Below are 19,475 nucleotides of genomic sequence, written 5' to 3'. Positions count from 1 at the left end.
ATCCAGAACAAGTAAACTTAATAAATATTTATAGAGCTCTCCACTTCAAATACACAAAATATACATTCTTGTCAATACCACATCACACCTACCCATAAGTTTAAATGAAACATTGATTGGCCATTATTAATACCCAATTTTTTTCAAAATAAAGCAATATTTCCATTTACTCTCCCTCTTTCTCTTCCTCTCCTTTACTTACTTTTTTTTTTTTCTTTCCTTCTAAAAAAAAAAAAAAAAAAATACAAAAATTAGCCAGGGGTAGTGGCATGAGCTTGTAATCCCAGCTACTTGGGAAGCTGAGGCAGGAGAATCGCTTGAACCTGGGAGGATGAGGTTGCAGTGAGCTGAGACCGCGCCACTGCACTCCAGCCTGGGTGACAGAGAAAGACTTGGTCTCAAAAAAAGAAAATTAGCTGGGTGTGGTGGCATGTGCCTGTAGTCCCAGGTACTTGGGAGGTTGAGGCAGGAGAATCGCTTGAACACAGGAGGCAGAGGAAGCAGCAAGCTGAGATCGTGCCACCACATACCAGCCTGGCGACAGAGCAAGACTCCCATCTCAAAAAAAAGAAGAAACATATTCCAAAAAAAGAATGTTTTAAAATTAAACATCTTTAAAAAAAACCTTTAAAAACATATTTTTAAAAGACTTAAAAAAAGAAGCCTTAAATAACTTTAAAGTAGCTTTAAATATACATGAGGAACAAATGGTTGTTATGTGACAGTATTTAGAACATTGAGTGCTTTATGACACCGTTGGATTGTTTTTAATGATTCTTGGGAAGTCGGAAACCATGGCTGGAGGACCAGCAGTATTTACTTAGCAGACATATCATCTTTGGGAAAATTGCTTTTGGAGTCTGTCCTAGTTGAAGCCACTTAGTAAACTTAAACTGTGAACTGCAGGGTGTAAAGGTGTGGGTGGAAAGCACTGGGAAGCACTTTGCCTGCAGAATAACTGGAAAAGGCAGGTTGGATGAGAAAATAATTCCCATTATGGAGCCGGGATTGTCCTTCCCACAGAGTTTCGGCCTCCTTTCTCTGCTTTTACTGTTAAGAAACTCCTGTCGTCCTCCTTTCTTAGAAATGGTTCATTCTATTTATTTCAGTAGTGTGGTCAGATACTGAGAATATGTTGGGGGTTGAGAAACAACATATTCTCAGCTTGGCCAGATAAGAGGGCACTCTAGATAGAAAGCCATACATTTATTATTATTATCATTATTAGTTTCTATAGGTAGGGTCTGGCTCTGTTACCTAGGCTGGAGTGCAGTGGTGTGATCATAGTTCACTGTAGCCTTCAACTCCTGGGCTCAAGTGATCCTCCTGCCTCAGCCTCCTGAATAGCTGGAACTGCAGGCATGCACCACCAAGCCCCACTAATTTTTTATTTTATTTTTTGCAGAGATGGGGTCTCAGGGTCTCACTATGTTGCCCAGGCTGGTCTCTTAACTCCTTGGCTCAAGCAATCATCTTTCTTGTCAACCTCCCAAAGTGTGGGGTTTACAGGCATAAGCCACCATACCCAGCTCAGAAATTATTGTAATTGTTAATAAGAAGTACTTTCTATGTAGTGTGGTTGTCATGTTGTTGTAGGTGTTGATTCTTTTATGAGGCTTGAATTCTGTACCATTTTCTCAATCCCATGAGTTCCTGTTTCTGTTGTCTTTAATATTCTTATTGTAGCACAATTGCATTAAAAAAATCCAAGTCTAGCCGGACACGGTGGCTTACGCCTGTAATCCCAGCACTTTGGGAGGCTGAGGCGGGTGGATCACCTGAGGTCGGGAGTTTAAGACCAGTGTGACCAAGATGGCGAAACTATTTCTACTAAAAAAACAAACAAATAAAATCCAAGTCTAAAACTTCACAGTTTTTTCATCTCTTTCCAGGAAAAAAGAAATCCCATATAACCAATAACCTGAGACTATAAAGAAAGATAACTCATTCCTTTTATTTTATTTTAATTTTTTTGAGACACAGTCTCAGGCTGGAGTGCCATGGTGAATCTCAGCTCACCGCAACCTCTGCCTCCCAGCTTCAAATGATTCACCTGCCTCAGCCTCCCGAGTAGCTGGGACTATAGATGCATGCCACCACGCCTGGCTAATTTTTATGTTTTCAGTAGAGATGGGATTTCACCATGTTGCTTAAGCTAGTCTCGAACTCCTGACCTCAGGTGATCTACCTGCCTCGGCATCCCAAAGTGCTGGGGTTACAGGCGTGAGCCACCTCACCCGGCCATCACTTATTCCTTTATAATAACAGAGTGCAGAATGATGGCAAATAATAGGATTATGATGAAATTATAGCCTACCGGTATGCTGTTAGAGTTTGGAGCAACTAAAGGAATAGAAGATTACTTTTCAGGAAGACCATCTGTTTCAAACATTAGCGATTTTCATGAGCTTTGGGCAGGTTTCTTTGAATTTAGCTTTTCATAGGAAGTGCCTTGGCTAGTACATACGTGGTTCAAGTTCCACCATAGGAGGATACCCCGAAAACATTCTATTGTAAGAGCCAGGATGGTATTACTGGGGCAAACAGAAAGCGAACCTAGTTTCTTATGGTCATGGATCAGCAGAGGTACAAGCCACTAATATAAATTATGTCTAGAAAGCATTCATTTTAGTATAAAAGAATAATTGTATTATAGACGAGGGATTGAAGAAGCACTCGCCAACATTCCACTTCCTAGATTAAATCATTTTGATGTAATTTTGGTTATTCTGGTTTACAAATATCTAAAAACAATTACACAAGTAGAAAAAACTTATAGAGGCCAAGCATGGTGGCTCACACCTATAATCCCAGCACTTTGGGAGGTTGAGGCTGGAGGATCACTTGATCAGTCAGGAGTTCAAGACCAGCCTGGGAAATATACTGAGACCTTGTCTCTATTTTTGTCAACTCTTTTAAATTTTTTTTTTTTTGAGATGGAGTTTCACTCTTGTTACCCAGGCTAGAGTGCAATGGCGCGATCTCGGCTCACCGCAACCTCCGCCTCCTGGGTTCAGGCAATTCTCCTGCCTCAGCCTCCCTAGTAGCTGGGATTACAGGCATGCACCACTATACCCAGCTAATTGTTTGTATTTTTAGTAGAGACGGGGTTTCACCATGTTGACCAGGATGGTCTCGATCTCTTGACCTCGTGATCCACCCGCCTCGGCCTCCCAAAGTGCTGGGATTACAGTCTTGAGCCACCGCGCCCTGCCTAACTCTTTTAAATTTTTATTTAAAAAATAAAAAGCATATGGAGGCTATGTATGGTCTCACGCCTGTAATCTCAACACTTTGGAAGGCCAGGATAGGAGGATTGCTTAAGCCCAGGAGTTTGAGATCAGCCTGGGCAACAAGGTGAGACCCTGGTCTCTATATTTTTAGAAAAATATTATTTATTTTAAAAAAACATATTCAGTCACAGTGGCTCACACCTGTAATCGCAGCACTTTGTGATCCACAAGGTGGGGGGATCACTTGAGCTCAGGAGTTCAAGACCAGCCTGGGCAACATGGTGAGACCCTGTCTTTACTAAAAATACCAGGCATGGTGGTGAACACCTGTGGTCCCAACTACTTGGGGGCTGAGGAGGGAGGATTGCTTGATCCTGAAGAGCAGAGGTTGCAGTGAGCTGAGATTGAGCCATTGCACTCCAGCCTGAATGACAGAGCAAGACCCTGTCTCAAAAAAACAAAAAGGCATACAGAACAAAATATGAAAGTTTTCTTCCTCCCTAGAGAAACACTGTTGACTGCTTGAGTACAGCCAAACTGTGTTTACACCCATGTATACATACATACATACTGCGTGTAAATATGAATTGGATCATGGCATAACTCTGCAACTTTCTTTTTGATGCATAATATTGTATGTGAGAACTCTTTCCATATACTACATAGAAATCTACCTTGCCCTTTTTAATTGGCTGCAGAATATTCCACAGACTCAGTGTACAACAATTTATTTAATACTTCCCTGCTGTTGGATAATGTGTCTGTAGTTACCAATTATGACTGAACTTCAGGAAATATCCTTATAAATTCATCTTTGGACACAGGAGCAGAATATGTGACTACTTTTGTAGGTTACATTCCTACAAGTAGAATTGCTTGTCCAATCAGGATGTGTTTGCTAAGACTAGTTATAGTCAACCTTTACAATTTTTGCCAATCTAAATGGTTTTCAAATAATATTTGAGATTGGTTGCATCATAGCAGGGTACCTGAAAGAGCCTTCTGGGAGTTAGTGAACTAGGTAGATCATTTTGTTCACATAAAGCCACCATCAACTTAGTTTAAAGTGAATAGTCTGTTATAAATTAGGTCACTATGGACTTGCCCTAAACAGCTTCTGTATTTCTCTCCTCCAGAGAACAAATGATAAGTACTACGTACCTCATCTCTTGGGTTATTATTGTAATCTTGCATTCATGATTATGAATTTAAAAGTAAATGCTAATTATGGAAATAGAAAAAATGTTTTGCCAATATGACAGATGAAAAATATTATTTAAATTATCTTTTATCTTTTAAAAAATGTAGTTTTTGGCTGGGCATGGTGGCTTATGCCTGTAGTCCCAGCACTTTGGGAGGCTGAGGTGGGCAGATCACTTGAGGTCAGGAGTTTGAGATCAGCCTGACCAACATAGTAGAGCCCTGTCTCTACTAAAAATACAAAAATTAGCCAGGTATGATGGTGGGCATCTGTAATCCCAGCTACTTGAGAGGCTGAGGCACGAGAATCACTTGAACCTGGGAGGCAGAGGTTGCATCTTACCACTGCACTATAGCCTGAGTGATAGAGTGAGACTCAGTCTCAAAAAAAAAAAAGTAGTTTTCTGGCTGGGTGCTGTGGCTCATGCCTGTAGTCCTAGCACTTTGGGAGACTGAGATGGGTGAATCACCTGAGGTCAGGAGTTCAAGGCCAGCATGGTCAAAATGGCGAAACCCCATCTCTACTGAAAATACAAAAATTAGCCTGGTGTGGTGATGTGCGCCTGCAGACCCAGCTACTCGGGAGGCTGAGGCAGGAGAATTGCTTGAATACCTGTGGTGGAGGTTGCAGTGAGCCGAGAGCATGCCATTGCAGTCCCGGCTGGGCAACAAAGCGAGACTTTGTCTCAAAAAAAAAGGGATTTTTTGGGTCTTGCTTTTTCTACTTTTATTCCGTAAGTATTTTTCTATATATTAACTAATGGTGAAATGGAAATGACTAATCAAATATGTATTTGTACATAACATGATCATCTCTGTGTTTGTGCATTTGTCCTTTCTACATCTTCAGTTACTTCTTTAGGCTAGTAGTTAAAGTCATTTTATGAGATCTAATATTTATTTAGGTTTCCTCAAGTTTCTTTACTAACATTAATCAATATCCCAAGTTCTAGGCCAGGTACTTTAGATTTTTGTGCTTTGGGTGGGTATTCACCAGTATCTCAATGTTCAGTCTTCTTTTTTTTTCAAAGGCAGGGTCTTGCAGTGTCACCCAGGCTGGAGTGCAGTGGCACGACCATGGCTCACTGCAGCCTTGACCTCCCAGGCTCAAGTGGTCCTCCCTCCTCAGCCTCCTGGGTAGTTGGGACCTCAGACGTGCACCACCACACCCAGCTAATTTTATTTTTGTTGAGATGGGTTCTCACGTGTTGCCAAGGCTGGTCTTGAATTCATGGGCTGAAGCAATTCAACTGCCTCAGTTCCCAAAGTGCTGGAATTACAGGCATGAGCTACCACGCCTGGCCCATCTTGGGTATTTATCCGTGTATTCCAGGGTACTTTTCCCAGAAGTCCTCTAAGACAGCTACTTAAATGGGCTGATTGTTCTTTCTCTGTCTGTTTTCCTTGAGAAAATGCTGATGAATAAACTTCTCTCCCTCATCACAGATGGAAAATAATGTTCCTATCTTTTTTAACAAAGAAAGTCACTAGAATTTAGTGAGAACCAAGTCTCCTTGCTTGATGCTTAGCATGCATTTCTTGCAGATTCGTTTGATGATTTGAATTCAGAATTCTTGAAGTTTGTCTCTTTTTTTTCCAGGTGAATGTTGGATGTGTACCCAAAAAGGTAAAATTTTTATTTCTCAATCCTTTTTCTATTTGGTACATCATAATCCAAATAAGATTGTTTCCAAATATATCAGTTAAAATTCTTTCTGCAAAAAAAAAACCCTGAGACCCCAGTAAAAGTGGCTTAAGCTATAGGATTATTTTTGTTTGATTTGTGGTTTTTATTTTTTTAATATTTATTTATTTATTTTTTGAGATGGAGTCTCACTCTGTCACCCAGGCTGGAGTGCAATGGCATGATATTGGCTCATTGCCTCCTCCACATCCCGGGTTTAAGCAATTCTCCTGCCTCGGCCTCCCAAGTAGCTGGGATTATAAGTGCCCGCCATTATGCCCAACTAATTTTTGTATTTTTAGTAGAGACCGGGTTTCACGGTGTTGGTCAGGCTGGTCTCGAACTTCTGACCTCAGGTGATCCACCTGCCTCAGCCTCCCAAAGTGCTGGGATTACAGATGTGAGCTACTGCACCTGGCCAGTTTTTTTTTTTTTAATTCCTTTTTATTTTTATTGATCGATTGATTGATTGATTAAGATTGAGTCTCTCTCTATCACCCAGGCTGGAGTGTAGTGGCTCCATTTCAGCTCACCACAGTCTCCGCCTCCTGAGTTCAAGTGATTCTTCCGCATCAGCCTCCTGAGTAGCTGGGATGACAGGTGCCTGCTACCACACCTGGCTGATTTTTGTATTTTTAGCAGAGATGGGGCTTCACCATGTTGGCCAGGCTGGTCTCGAACTCCTGAACTCAAGTGATCCACCTGCCGTGGCCTCCCAAAATGCTGGGATTATAGGCATGAGCCTCCAAACTCAGCTAAGGCCTGGTAATTTAGTTTGGTCATCTATACCACAGGATAGTTTTTTTCTCAGCAGGAAGACCCAGCCAACAAACCAAACTGTTGAATGGAATCTTCTTACATTCTGTGGGCTCATGGATTTTCTGTATCATGTTAGTGATTTTTTTGGTAGTAACATCTGTGGTGCAGGTCACATTGAATGAATTTATTTTTTACCCTTGACAAAGGAGAAAACAGCAGCTCTTATTTCTAAAGCTGCCTCTTGCTTATACTTGCAAAGAATTTTAGCTCTCATTTGAATGTACTTTCAACATGTTATAATCTCAAGCTTACCACTTTAAATTGTCATCTTTTTGGTATTATGTAAGCAAATCTCCTAATCTCATCAGTGATGCATACCTGAGTTTAATTCCAAGAATAGATGTTTTTTCTTTCTGTCTTAGGAAGACTTTTTTCCTCTGGGATATTTTCCCTCAACTATTTCCTTTCCTATTAGTCATACTTTTTGGAATCTGCTTTACTTGGAGCCATGCAATTATGACAGTATGAATTATATAAATTAATTATAAGGTGGTTTCATGTAGTTTAAACTGGTTATGGTAGTAAATTTTGTGTTGACTGGTACAAGTTTATTTATTTTTTAAAAAGATACCACTGGGCTACTACTGCACATTAAACTGATTTTTTTTTTTTTTTTGAGTTGGAGTTTTGCTCTTGTTGCCTAGGTGGGAGTGCAATGGCATGATCTTGGCTCACTGCAACCTCTGCCTCCCGGGTTCAAGGATTCTCCTGCCTTAGCTTCCCAAGTAGCTAGGATTGCAGGTGTGCATCACCATGCCCGGCTATTTTTTTTGTATTTTTGGAGTTGGAATCTCACCATGTTGACCAGGCTAGTCTTGAACTCCTGACCTCAAGTGATCTGCCTGCCTCAGCCTCCCAAAGTACTGGGATTACAGGCATGAGCCACCACACCCAGCCTTTTTTTTTTTTTTTTTTTTTTTTTTTTTGAGACAGAGTTTTGCTTTTGACACCCAGGCTGGAGTGCAATTAGCACGACAAGTCACTGTAACCTCCGCCTCCCGGTTCAAGCAATTCTTCTGCCTCAGCTTCTGGAGTAGCTGGGATTACAGGTGCCCACCACCAAGCCCGGCTAATTTTTTGTATTTTTAGTAGAGATAGGGTTTCCCCATGTTGACAGGCTGATCTCCTGACCTCAGATGATCTGCCCACCTGGGCCTCCCAAAGTGTTGGGATTACAGGTATGAGTGACTGCGCCCGGCCAGTAAACTGATTTTGTAGTGTTTTGTTCTAACATACTATGTTTACTTACTTCTTCTGATCACATGTTGTAGACATTTATATATGTTTTTGTTTCTTTTTTTTTTTTTTTTGAGATGGAATCTCACTCTTGTCCAGGCTGGAATGCAGTGGTGTGATCTCAGCTCACTGAAACCTCCATCTCCTGGGTTCAAGTGATTTTCCTGCCTCAGCCTCATGAGTAGCTGGGACCACAGGCTTGCACCACCATGCCCAGCTAATTTTTTTTTTGGTTTTTGGGTTTTGGTTTTTTTTTTTTGAGATGGAGTTTGGCTCTGTAGCCCAGGCTGGAGTGCAGTGGCGCAATCTTGGCTCACTGCAACTCTGCCTCTTGGGTTCAAATGATTCTTCAGCCTCAGCCTCCCAAGTAGCTGGGATTACAGGGATGCACCACCACCCCTGGCTAATTTTTGTATTTTTAGTAGAGACAGAGTATTTTCACCATGTTAGCCAGGCTGGTCTTGAACTCCTGGCCTCAAGTGATCTGCCTGCCTCAGCCTCCCAAAGTGCTGGGATTATATGTGTGAGCCACTGCGCCCTGCTTTTTTGTATTTTTATCAGAAACGGGATTTCACCGTGTTAGCCAGGATGGTCTCAAACACCTGACCTCAAGTGACCTACCTCATTTGTCCTCCCAAAGGGCTGGGATTATAGGCATGAGCCCCTGTGCCTGGCTTTGTTTTTGTTTCTTTTTAGTCTGCTTTTAATATCTTTCCCTTTATCTCTTAAAAAAAAAATTCTATCTGAATCATGGCACACACACAAAAAATTGTTAGCCAGGTGCGATGGCTTATGCCTGTAATCCCAGCACTTTGGGAGGCCAAGACAGGTGGATCATGAGGTCAGGAGTTTGAGACCAGCCTGACTAACATGGTGAAACCCTGTTTCTACGAAAAATACAAAAATTTGCCAGGCTTGGTCTCATGCTCCTGTAATCCCAGCTACTCAGGAGGCTGAGGCAGGAGAATTGCTTGAACTCGGGAGGCGGAGGTTGTAGTGAACAGAAATTGCACTACTGCACTCCAGCCTGTGCAAGAGAGCAAGACTTTGTCTCAAAATAATAAATAAATAAATAAATAGTTTTAAGTTAGCAAGGTGTAGTAGATTTTATTTATTATTTTTTTTTTTGAGACCGAGTCTCTCTGTCACTCAGGCTGGAGTGCAGTGGTGTGATCTTGGCTCACTGCAATCTCTGCCCTCAGGGTTCTAGTGGTTCTCGTGCATTAGCCTCCCAAGTAGCTGGGACTATAGGTGTGCGCCGCCATGCCTGGCTAATTCTTGTATTTTTAGTAGAGATGGGATTTTGCCATATTGGCCAGGCTGGTCTCAAAGTCTTGACCTCGAGTGATCCACCTGCCTTGGCTTCCCAAAGTGCTGGGATTACAGGTGTGAGCCACTGTGGCCAGCCAGGTTTGTTTTTAATTTAAAGGGCAGTATTTTTATCTGCTGTTACCTAGTTACCATTCATTTATGACTCCTTTTTTCCCTGAGGACTCATGCACTGCTGTTTTGGATCTTTTATTTATTTATTTTTTAAACAGGTAATGTGGAACACAGCTGTCCACTCTGAATTCCTGCATGATCACGGTGATTATGGCTTTTCAAGTTGCGAGGGTAAATTCAATTGGCGGTAAGTGTCAACACTCAGAGGGTTCGGTTTCCAAGTGTAGATATTTTTCTTTCATAACTAAGTGAGCCATAAACTTTTTTAGGGATGGGGGAGGAATTGTAAATATTCACAATATGAGATTTACAGTTTAGCCATTTTTAAGTACACAATTGAGTGCCAGTAAGCACATTCACATTGTTGTACAGTTGTCGCCGCTATGACCACTATCCACTTCCAGAACTTTTCTGCCATCCCAAACAGTAACTCAACCCATTAAACTAAGTCCTCATTCTTTTCTCCCCCTGGCCCCTGGGAACCTCTGTTCTGCTTTCGTCTCCGTGAATGTGCCAATTTTAGAAACCTTATAAAAGTGGAATTATATAATATTTGTTCCTTTATGTCTTGTGTGTTTTGTTTTCATGGTTTGTCCATGTTGTAGCATGTATCAGAACTTCATTTCTTCTTTTTTTTTTTAAAGACAGGATCTTGCTGTGTTGCCCACACTGGAGTGGAGTGGTGCAATTATAGCTTAATGCAATCTTGAGCTCCAGGGCTCAAGCTATCCTCCCATTTCAGCCTCCTGAGTAGCTGGGACGACAGGCATGTGCCACCATGCCTGCCTGATTTATTTTTATTTCTATTTTTTTTTAGTAGAGATGAGGTCTCACTGTGTTGCCCAGGCTGGTCTCCAACTCCTGAGCTTTATGTCTTGAGGCAGAAGTGATCCTCCTGCCTCAGCCTTCCAATGTGCTGGGATAATAAGTGTGAACCACTGCGCCTGGCCTTCATTCCTTTTTGAGGCAAATAATATTTCATCATATGAATAAAACCACATTTTGTTTATCCATTCATTCATTAGTGAATTTTTGGGTTGTTTCTACCTTTTGGTTATTGTGAGCAATGCTACTATGGACTTTCATGTACAGGTGTTCAGGTCTCTGCTTCCAGTTTTTTTTGGGTCTGTACTTAAAAGTGGAATTGCCAGGACATATGGCAGTTCTGTGTTTAACTATTTAAAGAACTGCTGTAAATCTTTTGAAGCCATAAAAGTTTTGAAGAAATTTAGCAAATTTATTTATTTATTATTTAATTTTTGAGACAGAGTTTCACTCTTGTTACCCAGACTAGAGTGCAGTGGCACCATCTCGGCTCACCACAACCTCCACCTCCCAGGTTCAAGCAATCCTCCTGCCTCAGCCTCCTGAGTAGCTGGGATTATAGGAATGCGCCACCACACCTGGCTAGTTTTGTGTTGTTAATAGAGACAAGTTTTTCCATGTTGGTCAGGCTGGTCTCGAACTCCCAACCTCAGGTGATCTGCTGGCCTCGGCCTCCCAAAGTGTTGGGATTATAGGCGTGAGCCATCACACCCAGCCAGCAAATTTATTTATTTAACAAATATTTATTAAGTGGCTACCACATCCTAGGCACACATGTCCAAGGCACTGTGCCAAAGCATTTCTCCTTGTCTTCTGTGCAGAAAGACCATGCCAACTGAATGTGTTCTCCACTGAGTGGCACAGAGGCTTTTAACACATGGGCAGCAGAATGACACAGGGAAGGGATGACTGTTCTTGGAGACACTCACTCACTGTAGTTCCTGGTGACAATGATTCTCTGCTCTGGGTGATCAGGGACAGATGCCTTAGTTATCTAACAGAAAGTGGAAGATCCTGTTTCTGAGTACTGACTTGGTTTCATTGCAGTGTTATTAAGGAAAAGCGGGATACCTATGTGAGCCGCCTGAATACCATCTATCAAAACAATCTCACAAAGGTGTGTATGCTGGGTTTTTAACTTTGAGAATGAGGTGTTCCCTTCTTGAGTAGTCAACCAAGTCTTGCCTAACTGTAGCGCTATTTATTGATTGATTGATTATTATTATTGTTGTTGGTTTTTCTTTGCAACAGAGTCTTGCTCTCCCTCCAGGCTGGAGTGCAGTGGCACAATCTCAGCTCACTGCAGTTTCAGCCTCCTGAGTTCAAGCAATTCTCATGCCTCAGCTTCCTGAGTAGCTGGGACTATGGGTACGTGCACCATCCCTAGCTAATTTTTGTATTTTTTAGTAGAGATGAAGTTTCACCGTGTTGGCCAGGCTGGTCTCGTACTCCTGACCTCAGGTGATCCGCCCATCACAGCCTCCAAACATGCTGAGATTACAGGTGTGAGCCACTGTCCCTAGCCCTGTTTTTTTTTTTTAATGACCAGGTCTGCATCTGTCGCCAGGCTGGAGTACAGTGGTGCGGTCAAAGCTCACTACAGCCTCCAACTCCTGGGCCCAAGCAGTCCTCCTGCCTCAGTCTTCCTTAGTAGGTAGGACTGCAGGCACGCACCACCACACCTGTCTAATGTTTAAAATATTTTGTAGAGATTTCTCACTGTGTTGCCTAGGCTGGTCTTTAAACTCCTGCCCTCAAGTGGTTCTCCTGCCTTAGCCTCCTAAAGTGTTGGGATTACAGGCATGAGCCACTGTGCCTGGCCTCTTACTTTTTCTACTACTGAAATTGACCTGTCAGAGCAAAAGCCTCTGACCCAGCCAGCCAGTCTCTTTTCTGCAGAGACAGTGACGTGGGCCAGAGCCGGTAGACCAGGCCTCGCCTAATGGCTGCATTTTGAGTAGGTCTGGCCTGGCACTTACATTTAGAAGTCACATATGAGAGTCTTATTTGTACACCAGTATGCCAGTTTATTAATTAAAATGAGGAGCGCCATCTGGGTGAAAACCTGTCATTGCGTGTGTATATGCGGTGTTCTGTTTTGTTTTTTGAGACAGAGTTTCTCTTCTCATGCAATGACACAATCTCAGCTCAGTGCAATCTCTGCCTCCCACCAGGTTCAAGCAATTCTCCTGCCTCAGCCTCCCAAGTGGCTGGGATTACAGGCATGCATCACCATGCCTGGGTAATTTTTATATTAGTAAAAATGGAGTTTCACCATGTTGCCCAGATGGGTCTCGAACTCCTGACCTCAGGTGATCCCACCCACCTTGGCCTCTCAAATGCTGAGATTACAGGCATAAGCCACTGCACCTGGCCAAACCTGCCATTGTTTATTTGCTGAGAATAAGCTCATCCTTAGTAGCTAGAGCTCAAGAGACCAAATTAGGATTCAGAAAGCTGTTTTTATGAATGACATCTGATCAAGAAAACTGGGCAGAGGTGTGTCTGCCTCCAGCAACTGTATGTCATCCTTCACTATCCTGATGCCTTTCCCCCATGGTGCTTGGATGTCACAGTTCCAACTAAGACCACGTGGGTGACACTGACAACCAGTGTATCACTTAACTCTCCTTTTCCTTGACAGTATATTCCTGCTGCCCTTCATTTGTCTTTGTGATCTCACTTTGCCGTTTCTAAGATTTCTTAGGTTTTGTTTGTTTGTTTGTTTGTGAAACAGAATCTGTTGCCCAGGCTGGTAAGATTGAGTGCAGTTGTGTGATCTCAGCTCTCTGCAACCTCTGCCTCCTAGGTTCAGGCAATTCTTACGCCTCAGCCTTCTGAGTAGCTTGGACTATAGGCGTGTGCCCCCACACTTGCCTAATTTTTTTTGTATTTTAGTGAAGATGGGGTTTTACCATGTTGGCCATTCTAGCCTCAAGTGAGCTGCCTGCCTCACCCTCCCAACATGCTGGGATTATAGGAGTGAGCTACCACCCCCAGCTCTCTTAGGTTATATTTAGATCAGTAACTTTTTTTTTTTTTTTGACTAGGGTCTTACTCTGTCACCCAGGCTGAAGTACAATGACATGATCTCAGCTCACTACAGCCTCAACCTCCCAGACTCAAGTGATCCTCCTGCCTTGGCCTTCCAAAATGCTGGGATTACCGGCACCAGCCACTATACCTGGTTTAAATCAGTAGATTCTTGATGATATTTGGGCCACCATGATCTCAGTACCAGCATATTTATAAACCTGCTTTTAGGGTGAGTTAGGTAGCTAACTGTATACATTTTTATATTCTTACCGTTCATTGGATTTATTTTTTGGAGGGTGATCTTTTCCAACCTTAATCTGCAATCCAGGGGGAGAAATATTTAAAGGCCTGCAGTCCTTATGCACAAGATATTTTAAGGCTGAGTATAGAGTAACACTGGCAGTACTAAAACAACACCTACACCACATTTTTTATGTTATTTTTATTATTTTTTGAAGACAGGATCTCACTCTTTTGCCCAGAATGGAGGGCAATGGCATGATCACAGCTCACTGCAGCCTTAACCTCAAGCAATCCTTTCATCCCAGCCTCATGAATAGCTGGGACTACAGGCACTGTGCCACCATATCCTACTACTTTAAAAAAATTTTGTAGAAAAATTCGCTGGGCACAGTGGCGCACGCCTATAGTCCCAGCTACTCAGGTGTCTGAGGCAGGAGAATTGCTTGAACCCTGGAGGTGAAGGTTGCAGTGAGATGAGATTGCGCCGCTGTACTCCATCCTGGGCAGCAGAGCAAGCCTCTATCAAAAAGTTTTGTAGAGATGGATCTTGCTCTGTTGCCCACACTGATCTTGAACTCCTGGCTTCAAGCAGCCCTTCTGCCTTGTCCTCCCAAAGTATGGGGTTTATAGTCATCTGGCCTGTTTTTTTTCTTTAATGGAGCTAGCTAAAATACTTTTGTAAAACAGGTAGGAAAATTAGGAACCAGCATTTCGTAATACTTAGAAATCTTGGTGTGTACTATGCTTATGGTGACCTTAGTTGACCCAGAAATTCTATATTGCAAACGGAAGTTTCTTATGCTCTAGAAAATGAAAGTAAAAAATCTCATTGCTTCCTCCTCCGAACTAGTATCTGTCCAATTATCGCTCAAGCCACACTCCTTTTTGTCGAGCACTGCACAGGAAGTCATTATGACCTGAGGGAAGGGTGTTCTGGAGGCCTGTGGGTTTTGCCTTTGACCTTGATTCAGCTTGATTAAGCCTGGCAACTGCAGGAACAGGCCTGGAGGGTGAAGGGAAAGGAGAAGATAACTCAATTCAGAACCAAGCATGTTCCAAAACGTTAAAGCATTCCATTTTGTAATCATGCTTACATGGTTCCATTATCCTTGTAAGCTGACCACGTTTGCTTGCCCCTACATGAATTGTGGCTGGCAGAAGTGTGCCAGCAGCCCCTAAATAAAGGCCTCAGTGCAGAGAATTCCAGTAAGAGCAAATCCAAAAGTGAGAGTCTGAGTTCTCACCATCACAGCATAGAACTTCAGTGTCATGCACTTCTGTGGTATTCTTCCCATTTTACGAAAGCACATGCATTGCATTTCCCTCCCTTGGCCAGAGTATTCCTCTCTTGCCTCTACTCATTTCAGCTTTATCCTGTTGTCTTTCTCAGCCTTCTACCTCTCCTCCAGACTAGACACATCAGTCTTTTTTTTTATTTTTTATTTTAGAGAGTGAGTCTTGGCTCTGTCACCCAAGCTGGAGTGCAGTGGCACGATCTCGGCTCACTGCAACCTCCCCTCCCACATTCAAGCTAGTCTCGTGCCTCAGCCTTCTTAGTAGCTGGGATTACTGGTGTCTGCCACCATGCCCGGCTAATTTTTGTATTTTTAGTAGAGATGCAGTTTTATCATGTTTTTCAGGTTGGTCTTGAACTCCTGAGCTCGAGCTATCCACCTACCTCTGCCTCCCAAAGTGCTAGGGTTACAGGTGTGCCCAGCCTATTTCATGTATACTTCCAGCATCTAATAGCAACCCCTTTCCTAAGTATAGTTTAGCAGTCAGCAGTTTTACAGAAACTCAAACAACAGAGCATTGTGTTGGCATCCGCAAACCAAGATCAAAATGTTCGGTAGAGAAATGAAGGTTCTGATAAGTTGCAGCAGGTATCTTTGGTTTTATTCTAAGAACAGCCTAATATTACGGTTCCTTTTCTAGGCCCATATAGAAATCATCCATGGCCATGCAGTATTCACAAGTGATACCAAGCCCACGATAGAAGTCAGTGGGAGAAAGTACACCGCCCCTCACATCCTGATCGCCACAGGTGGTATGCCCTCCAGCCCTCATGAGAGCCAGATCCCTGGTGAGTCATACAGCAGGTACTCATTAACAGCAGTCAGGAGTTTACCGTTGCTTTCAACCTGAGAAGCCATGCCAGGGGATCTGCCTAAACCAGTTCTCTCTTTGGAGCCAGGCCACCATAGAAGGTCTCTGCAGAACCTAACTCCAGTTGGCTAAGTGGTAGCTAGTGATGCCGTTGCCCAAGCTGGAGTGCAGTAGCACCATCTTGGCTCACTGCAACCTCTGCCTCCTGGGTTCAAGCAATTCTTCTGCCTCAGCCTCCTGAGTAGGTGGGACTACAGGCATGCCATCACCACACCTGGCTAAGTTTTATATTTTTAGTAGAGATGGGGCCAGGCTGGTCTTGAACTCCTGACCTCAGGTGATCCTCCAACCTTGGCCTCCCAAAGTGCTGGGATCATAGGCCACTGTGCCTGGCCAAGAGATTTCATTTGGCCTCAGGCTCAGACATATTGTAGGTAACAGAAGGAGAAAAATCAGTGAAAGCCTCATTCTTTCCTTCTCAGCTTAGCATACATTGTTTCCAGTCTCAGTCTGTCAGATGGTTGTTATTTATAAGACATCTACTGTATTTATTGTTTTGTTCAGGAGAGAGAAATCTTGTAAGGATGTAGCCTAAGTAGCTAAGTATGCTTTTATGTGGGTATTTTTCTCTTTTAAGTAGAGAATTGTAGAAAATTAAAGCTGTAAGGAATCTCAGAGATGGTTATATGCAATATAATGCAAATGTCCTGCCTGCTTTTGCATTTTATTATTTTATTTTATTTATTTATTTTTTTGAGACAGAGTCTTGCTCTGTCGCCAGGTGCCAGGCTGGCATGCAGTGACACAATCTCGGTTCACTGCAACCTCCGCCTCCCAGGTTCAAGCAATTCTGCCTCAGCCTCCCAAGTAGCTGGGACTACAGGCACATGCCACACGCCCAGCTAATTTTTGTATTTTTTTATTAGAGACGGGGTTTCACCATGTTGGCCAGGATGGTCTCGATCTCTTGACCTCGTGATCCACCCGCCTTGACCTCCCAAAGTTCTGGGATTACAGGTGTGAGCCACAGCACCCGGCCTCTTTCATTTTTTTGAGACAGGGTCTTACTCTTTTGTCCAGGCTGGAGTGCAGTGGTGCGATCACAGCTCACTAAGGTCTTGACCAGGAGGATTGCTCATAGTCATCTAAACCTCTAAGACCAGGAACTACAAGTGCATGCCTGGATAATTTTTAATTTTTTTGTAGAGACAAGGTCTTGCTATGTTGCTCAGGCTGGTCTCAAACTCCTGAGCTCAAGCAGTCCTTCCACCTCAGCCTCCCAAAGTACTGGGATTACAGTGTGAGCCACCATGTCCTGCCTGCTTTGCATTTTATACACAGACTTAGCCCCAGGGATGAATCATGAACATATACCTCTTTATTCTCTCACAAGAAACATTGTGATTTTCTTCCCAGATAGATTATAAGGACTTTGTGGATGGTGAACATAGTTTATACATCTTTTGTATTCTCTGTGAATTGGCTTCATAAGATCCATGACCAACTTGAGGGTTTCTTTGAGACAAGAGTCTTGCTCTGTTACCCAGGCCGGGGTGCAGTGGCATGATCCCGGCTCACTGGGAACCTCCACCTCCTGGATTTAATCAATTATCCTGCCTCAGTCTCCTCAGTATCTGGGACTATAGGCAGGCACCACCACTACAGGCAGGCCCAGCTAATTTTTGTTTAGTATTTTTAGTAGTGATGGGGTTTTGCCACATTGTCCAGGCTGTTCTTAAACTCCTGACCTCAGGTGATCCGCCCACCTTGGCCTCCCAAAGTGCTGGTATTACAGGCATGAGCCATCGCACCTGGCCAAAATGCAATATATATATATTTATTTATTTGGTTTGGTTTTTTTTGAAACAGAGTTTTACTCTTGTCGCCCAGGCTGGAGTGCAATGGTGCGATCTCGGCTCACCACAACCTCCGCCTTCTGGGTTCAAGTGATTCTCCTGCCCCAGCCTCCTGAGTAGCTGGGACTGCAGGCACCCACCACCATGCCCAGCTAATTTTTTGTATTTTTTTTGTTTTTTTTTTGAGACGGAGTTTCGCTCTTGTTACCCAGGCTGGAGTGCAATGGCGCGATCTCGGCTCACCACAACCTCCCACCTCCTGGGTTCAGGCAATTCTCCTGCCTCAGCCTCCCGAGTAGCTGGGATTATAGGCACGCGCCACCATGCCCAGCTAATTTTTTGTATTTTTAGTAGAGACGGGGTTCCACCATGTTGACCAGGATGGTCTCGATCTCTTGACCTCGTGATCCACCCGCCTCAGCCTCCCAAAGTGCTGGGATTACAGGCTTGAGCCACCGCGCCTGGCCTAATTTTTTGTATTTTTACAAGAGACGGAGTTTCACCATGTTGACCAGCCTGGTCTCAAACGCCTCACCTCAGGCGATCCAGCCGTCTCAGCCTCCCAAAGTGCTGGGATTATAGGGATGAGCCACCGTGACGACCTAATATATTTAATAACTGATGAGAAATGAGGGTAGGGAGGCTACTGAGAGAAGGAATCAGCAGTTGAGAGCTCAAGGCTTTGTCAGGATTATTAGAGGCAGGTGGTAACTGAAGTGGTAAACTTGAGAGAGATACGATTTGGGAGATAAAATTAAGGTTCAGTTCTAAATGGACTAAGTTTGAAGCCAAAGTAAAATTGTGTGGCGAGATAAGTAGACACATGATACTGCAACCTGGGGAGAAGGTCAAAGCTGGAAGAATGCATCTGGAACTCCTGCAAGATAGGACCTGCTACCCTATATCCAAAGGTTTCAACCTGCTTTTCACTATGTTTATTTCACTATATAGATTATACCTCTTATAATTCAATGTATATGCCATATAGGTTGAAACCTTTGAAAGAATAAGCAGAGAGGAAAGGGCCATGTAGATTTTGAACTACATAGGAACTTGGCTTTTCGGGCGGGGCATGGTGGTTCACGTATGTAATGAGCTGAGCTTCAGGGTTCCTGCCTACTCTTAGGGTGGGAGGGTGGACAGATCCAGCAGGGAGTCTGTTCATGACCACTGAGATTTTCATTCTTCAGAGAAATGTAAAAGGTATTTAGCCATCATGGCTTCTATTTCTAGAGAGAAAATAAAAATGTTGACTCAGGGAGGATTTGGTTGGCAGCTTTCCAAGTGGAGACTTTAACAAAACTTGTCAAAACAGAGAGTATGTTGGCTCTGAAAGTGTTTGGTTTTTGCATAAAATGTTGTGATTATTTTGCAAGAGAAAGAGCAGTCTGGTGTGATCTATCTTGCCTTTTTTTACATAGGTGCCAGCTTAGGAATAACCAGCGATGGATTTTTTGAGTTGGAAGAATTGCCTAGGTAAGCCATCCTGACTGGACCTCAGTGACTCATTCTCCCTCAGTCTTTCTTGGTGATTTTCTCCGTCCTCCCCTCCCAAGAATTTATTGTAAGTCTTTCCTGAATTCTGTTCTCTTACCTCTGCTCTTTTCACGACCATGTATATTTCATTCCTAGAATTCCTCAGTAGATCCTGAAATCTTTCATGCTTTCAATCAGAGGCCAAAGTCAAATGCAGGGTAATCTGAAGATGGAATAGCAAAGTCCTAAAACTGTCTTCTTTCTTCACCTTGATACAGCATCAGTTAAGAATGTGTCTAAAGTAGCTTGTATTTTAGA

At 43.1% G+C, this 19,475-nt stretch overlaps 1 protein-coding gene across 1 annotated transcript in view; it reads left to right on the top strand.

Annotated features, from left to right (window-relative positions):
• The window catches only part of GSR (glutathione-disulfide reductase), a 61,185-nt gene that overhangs the window by 17,693 nt on the left and 24,017 nt on the right, over positions 1-19,475 (top strand). The window contains 5 exon segments of the mRNA NM_001185045.1: positions 6,034-6,060; positions 9,714-9,802; positions 11,488-11,557; positions 15,655-15,802; positions 19,103-19,157. Coding sequence (NP_001171974.1) covers positions 6,034-6,060; positions 9,714-9,802; positions 11,488-11,557; positions 15,655-15,802; positions 19,103-19,157 — 389 coding nt within the window.

This window comes from Callithrix jacchus, chromosome 13, assembly GCF_049354715.1.
Source record: "Callithrix jacchus isolate 240 chromosome 13, calJac240_pri, whole genome shotgun sequence".
NCBI classification, from domain to species: domain Eukaryota; kingdom Metazoa; phylum Chordata; class Mammalia; order Primates; family Cebidae; genus Callithrix; species Callithrix jacchus.
Note: the sequence above shows the minus strand (reverse complement) of the source record. Positions and strands in the feature narration are given on the sequence as shown.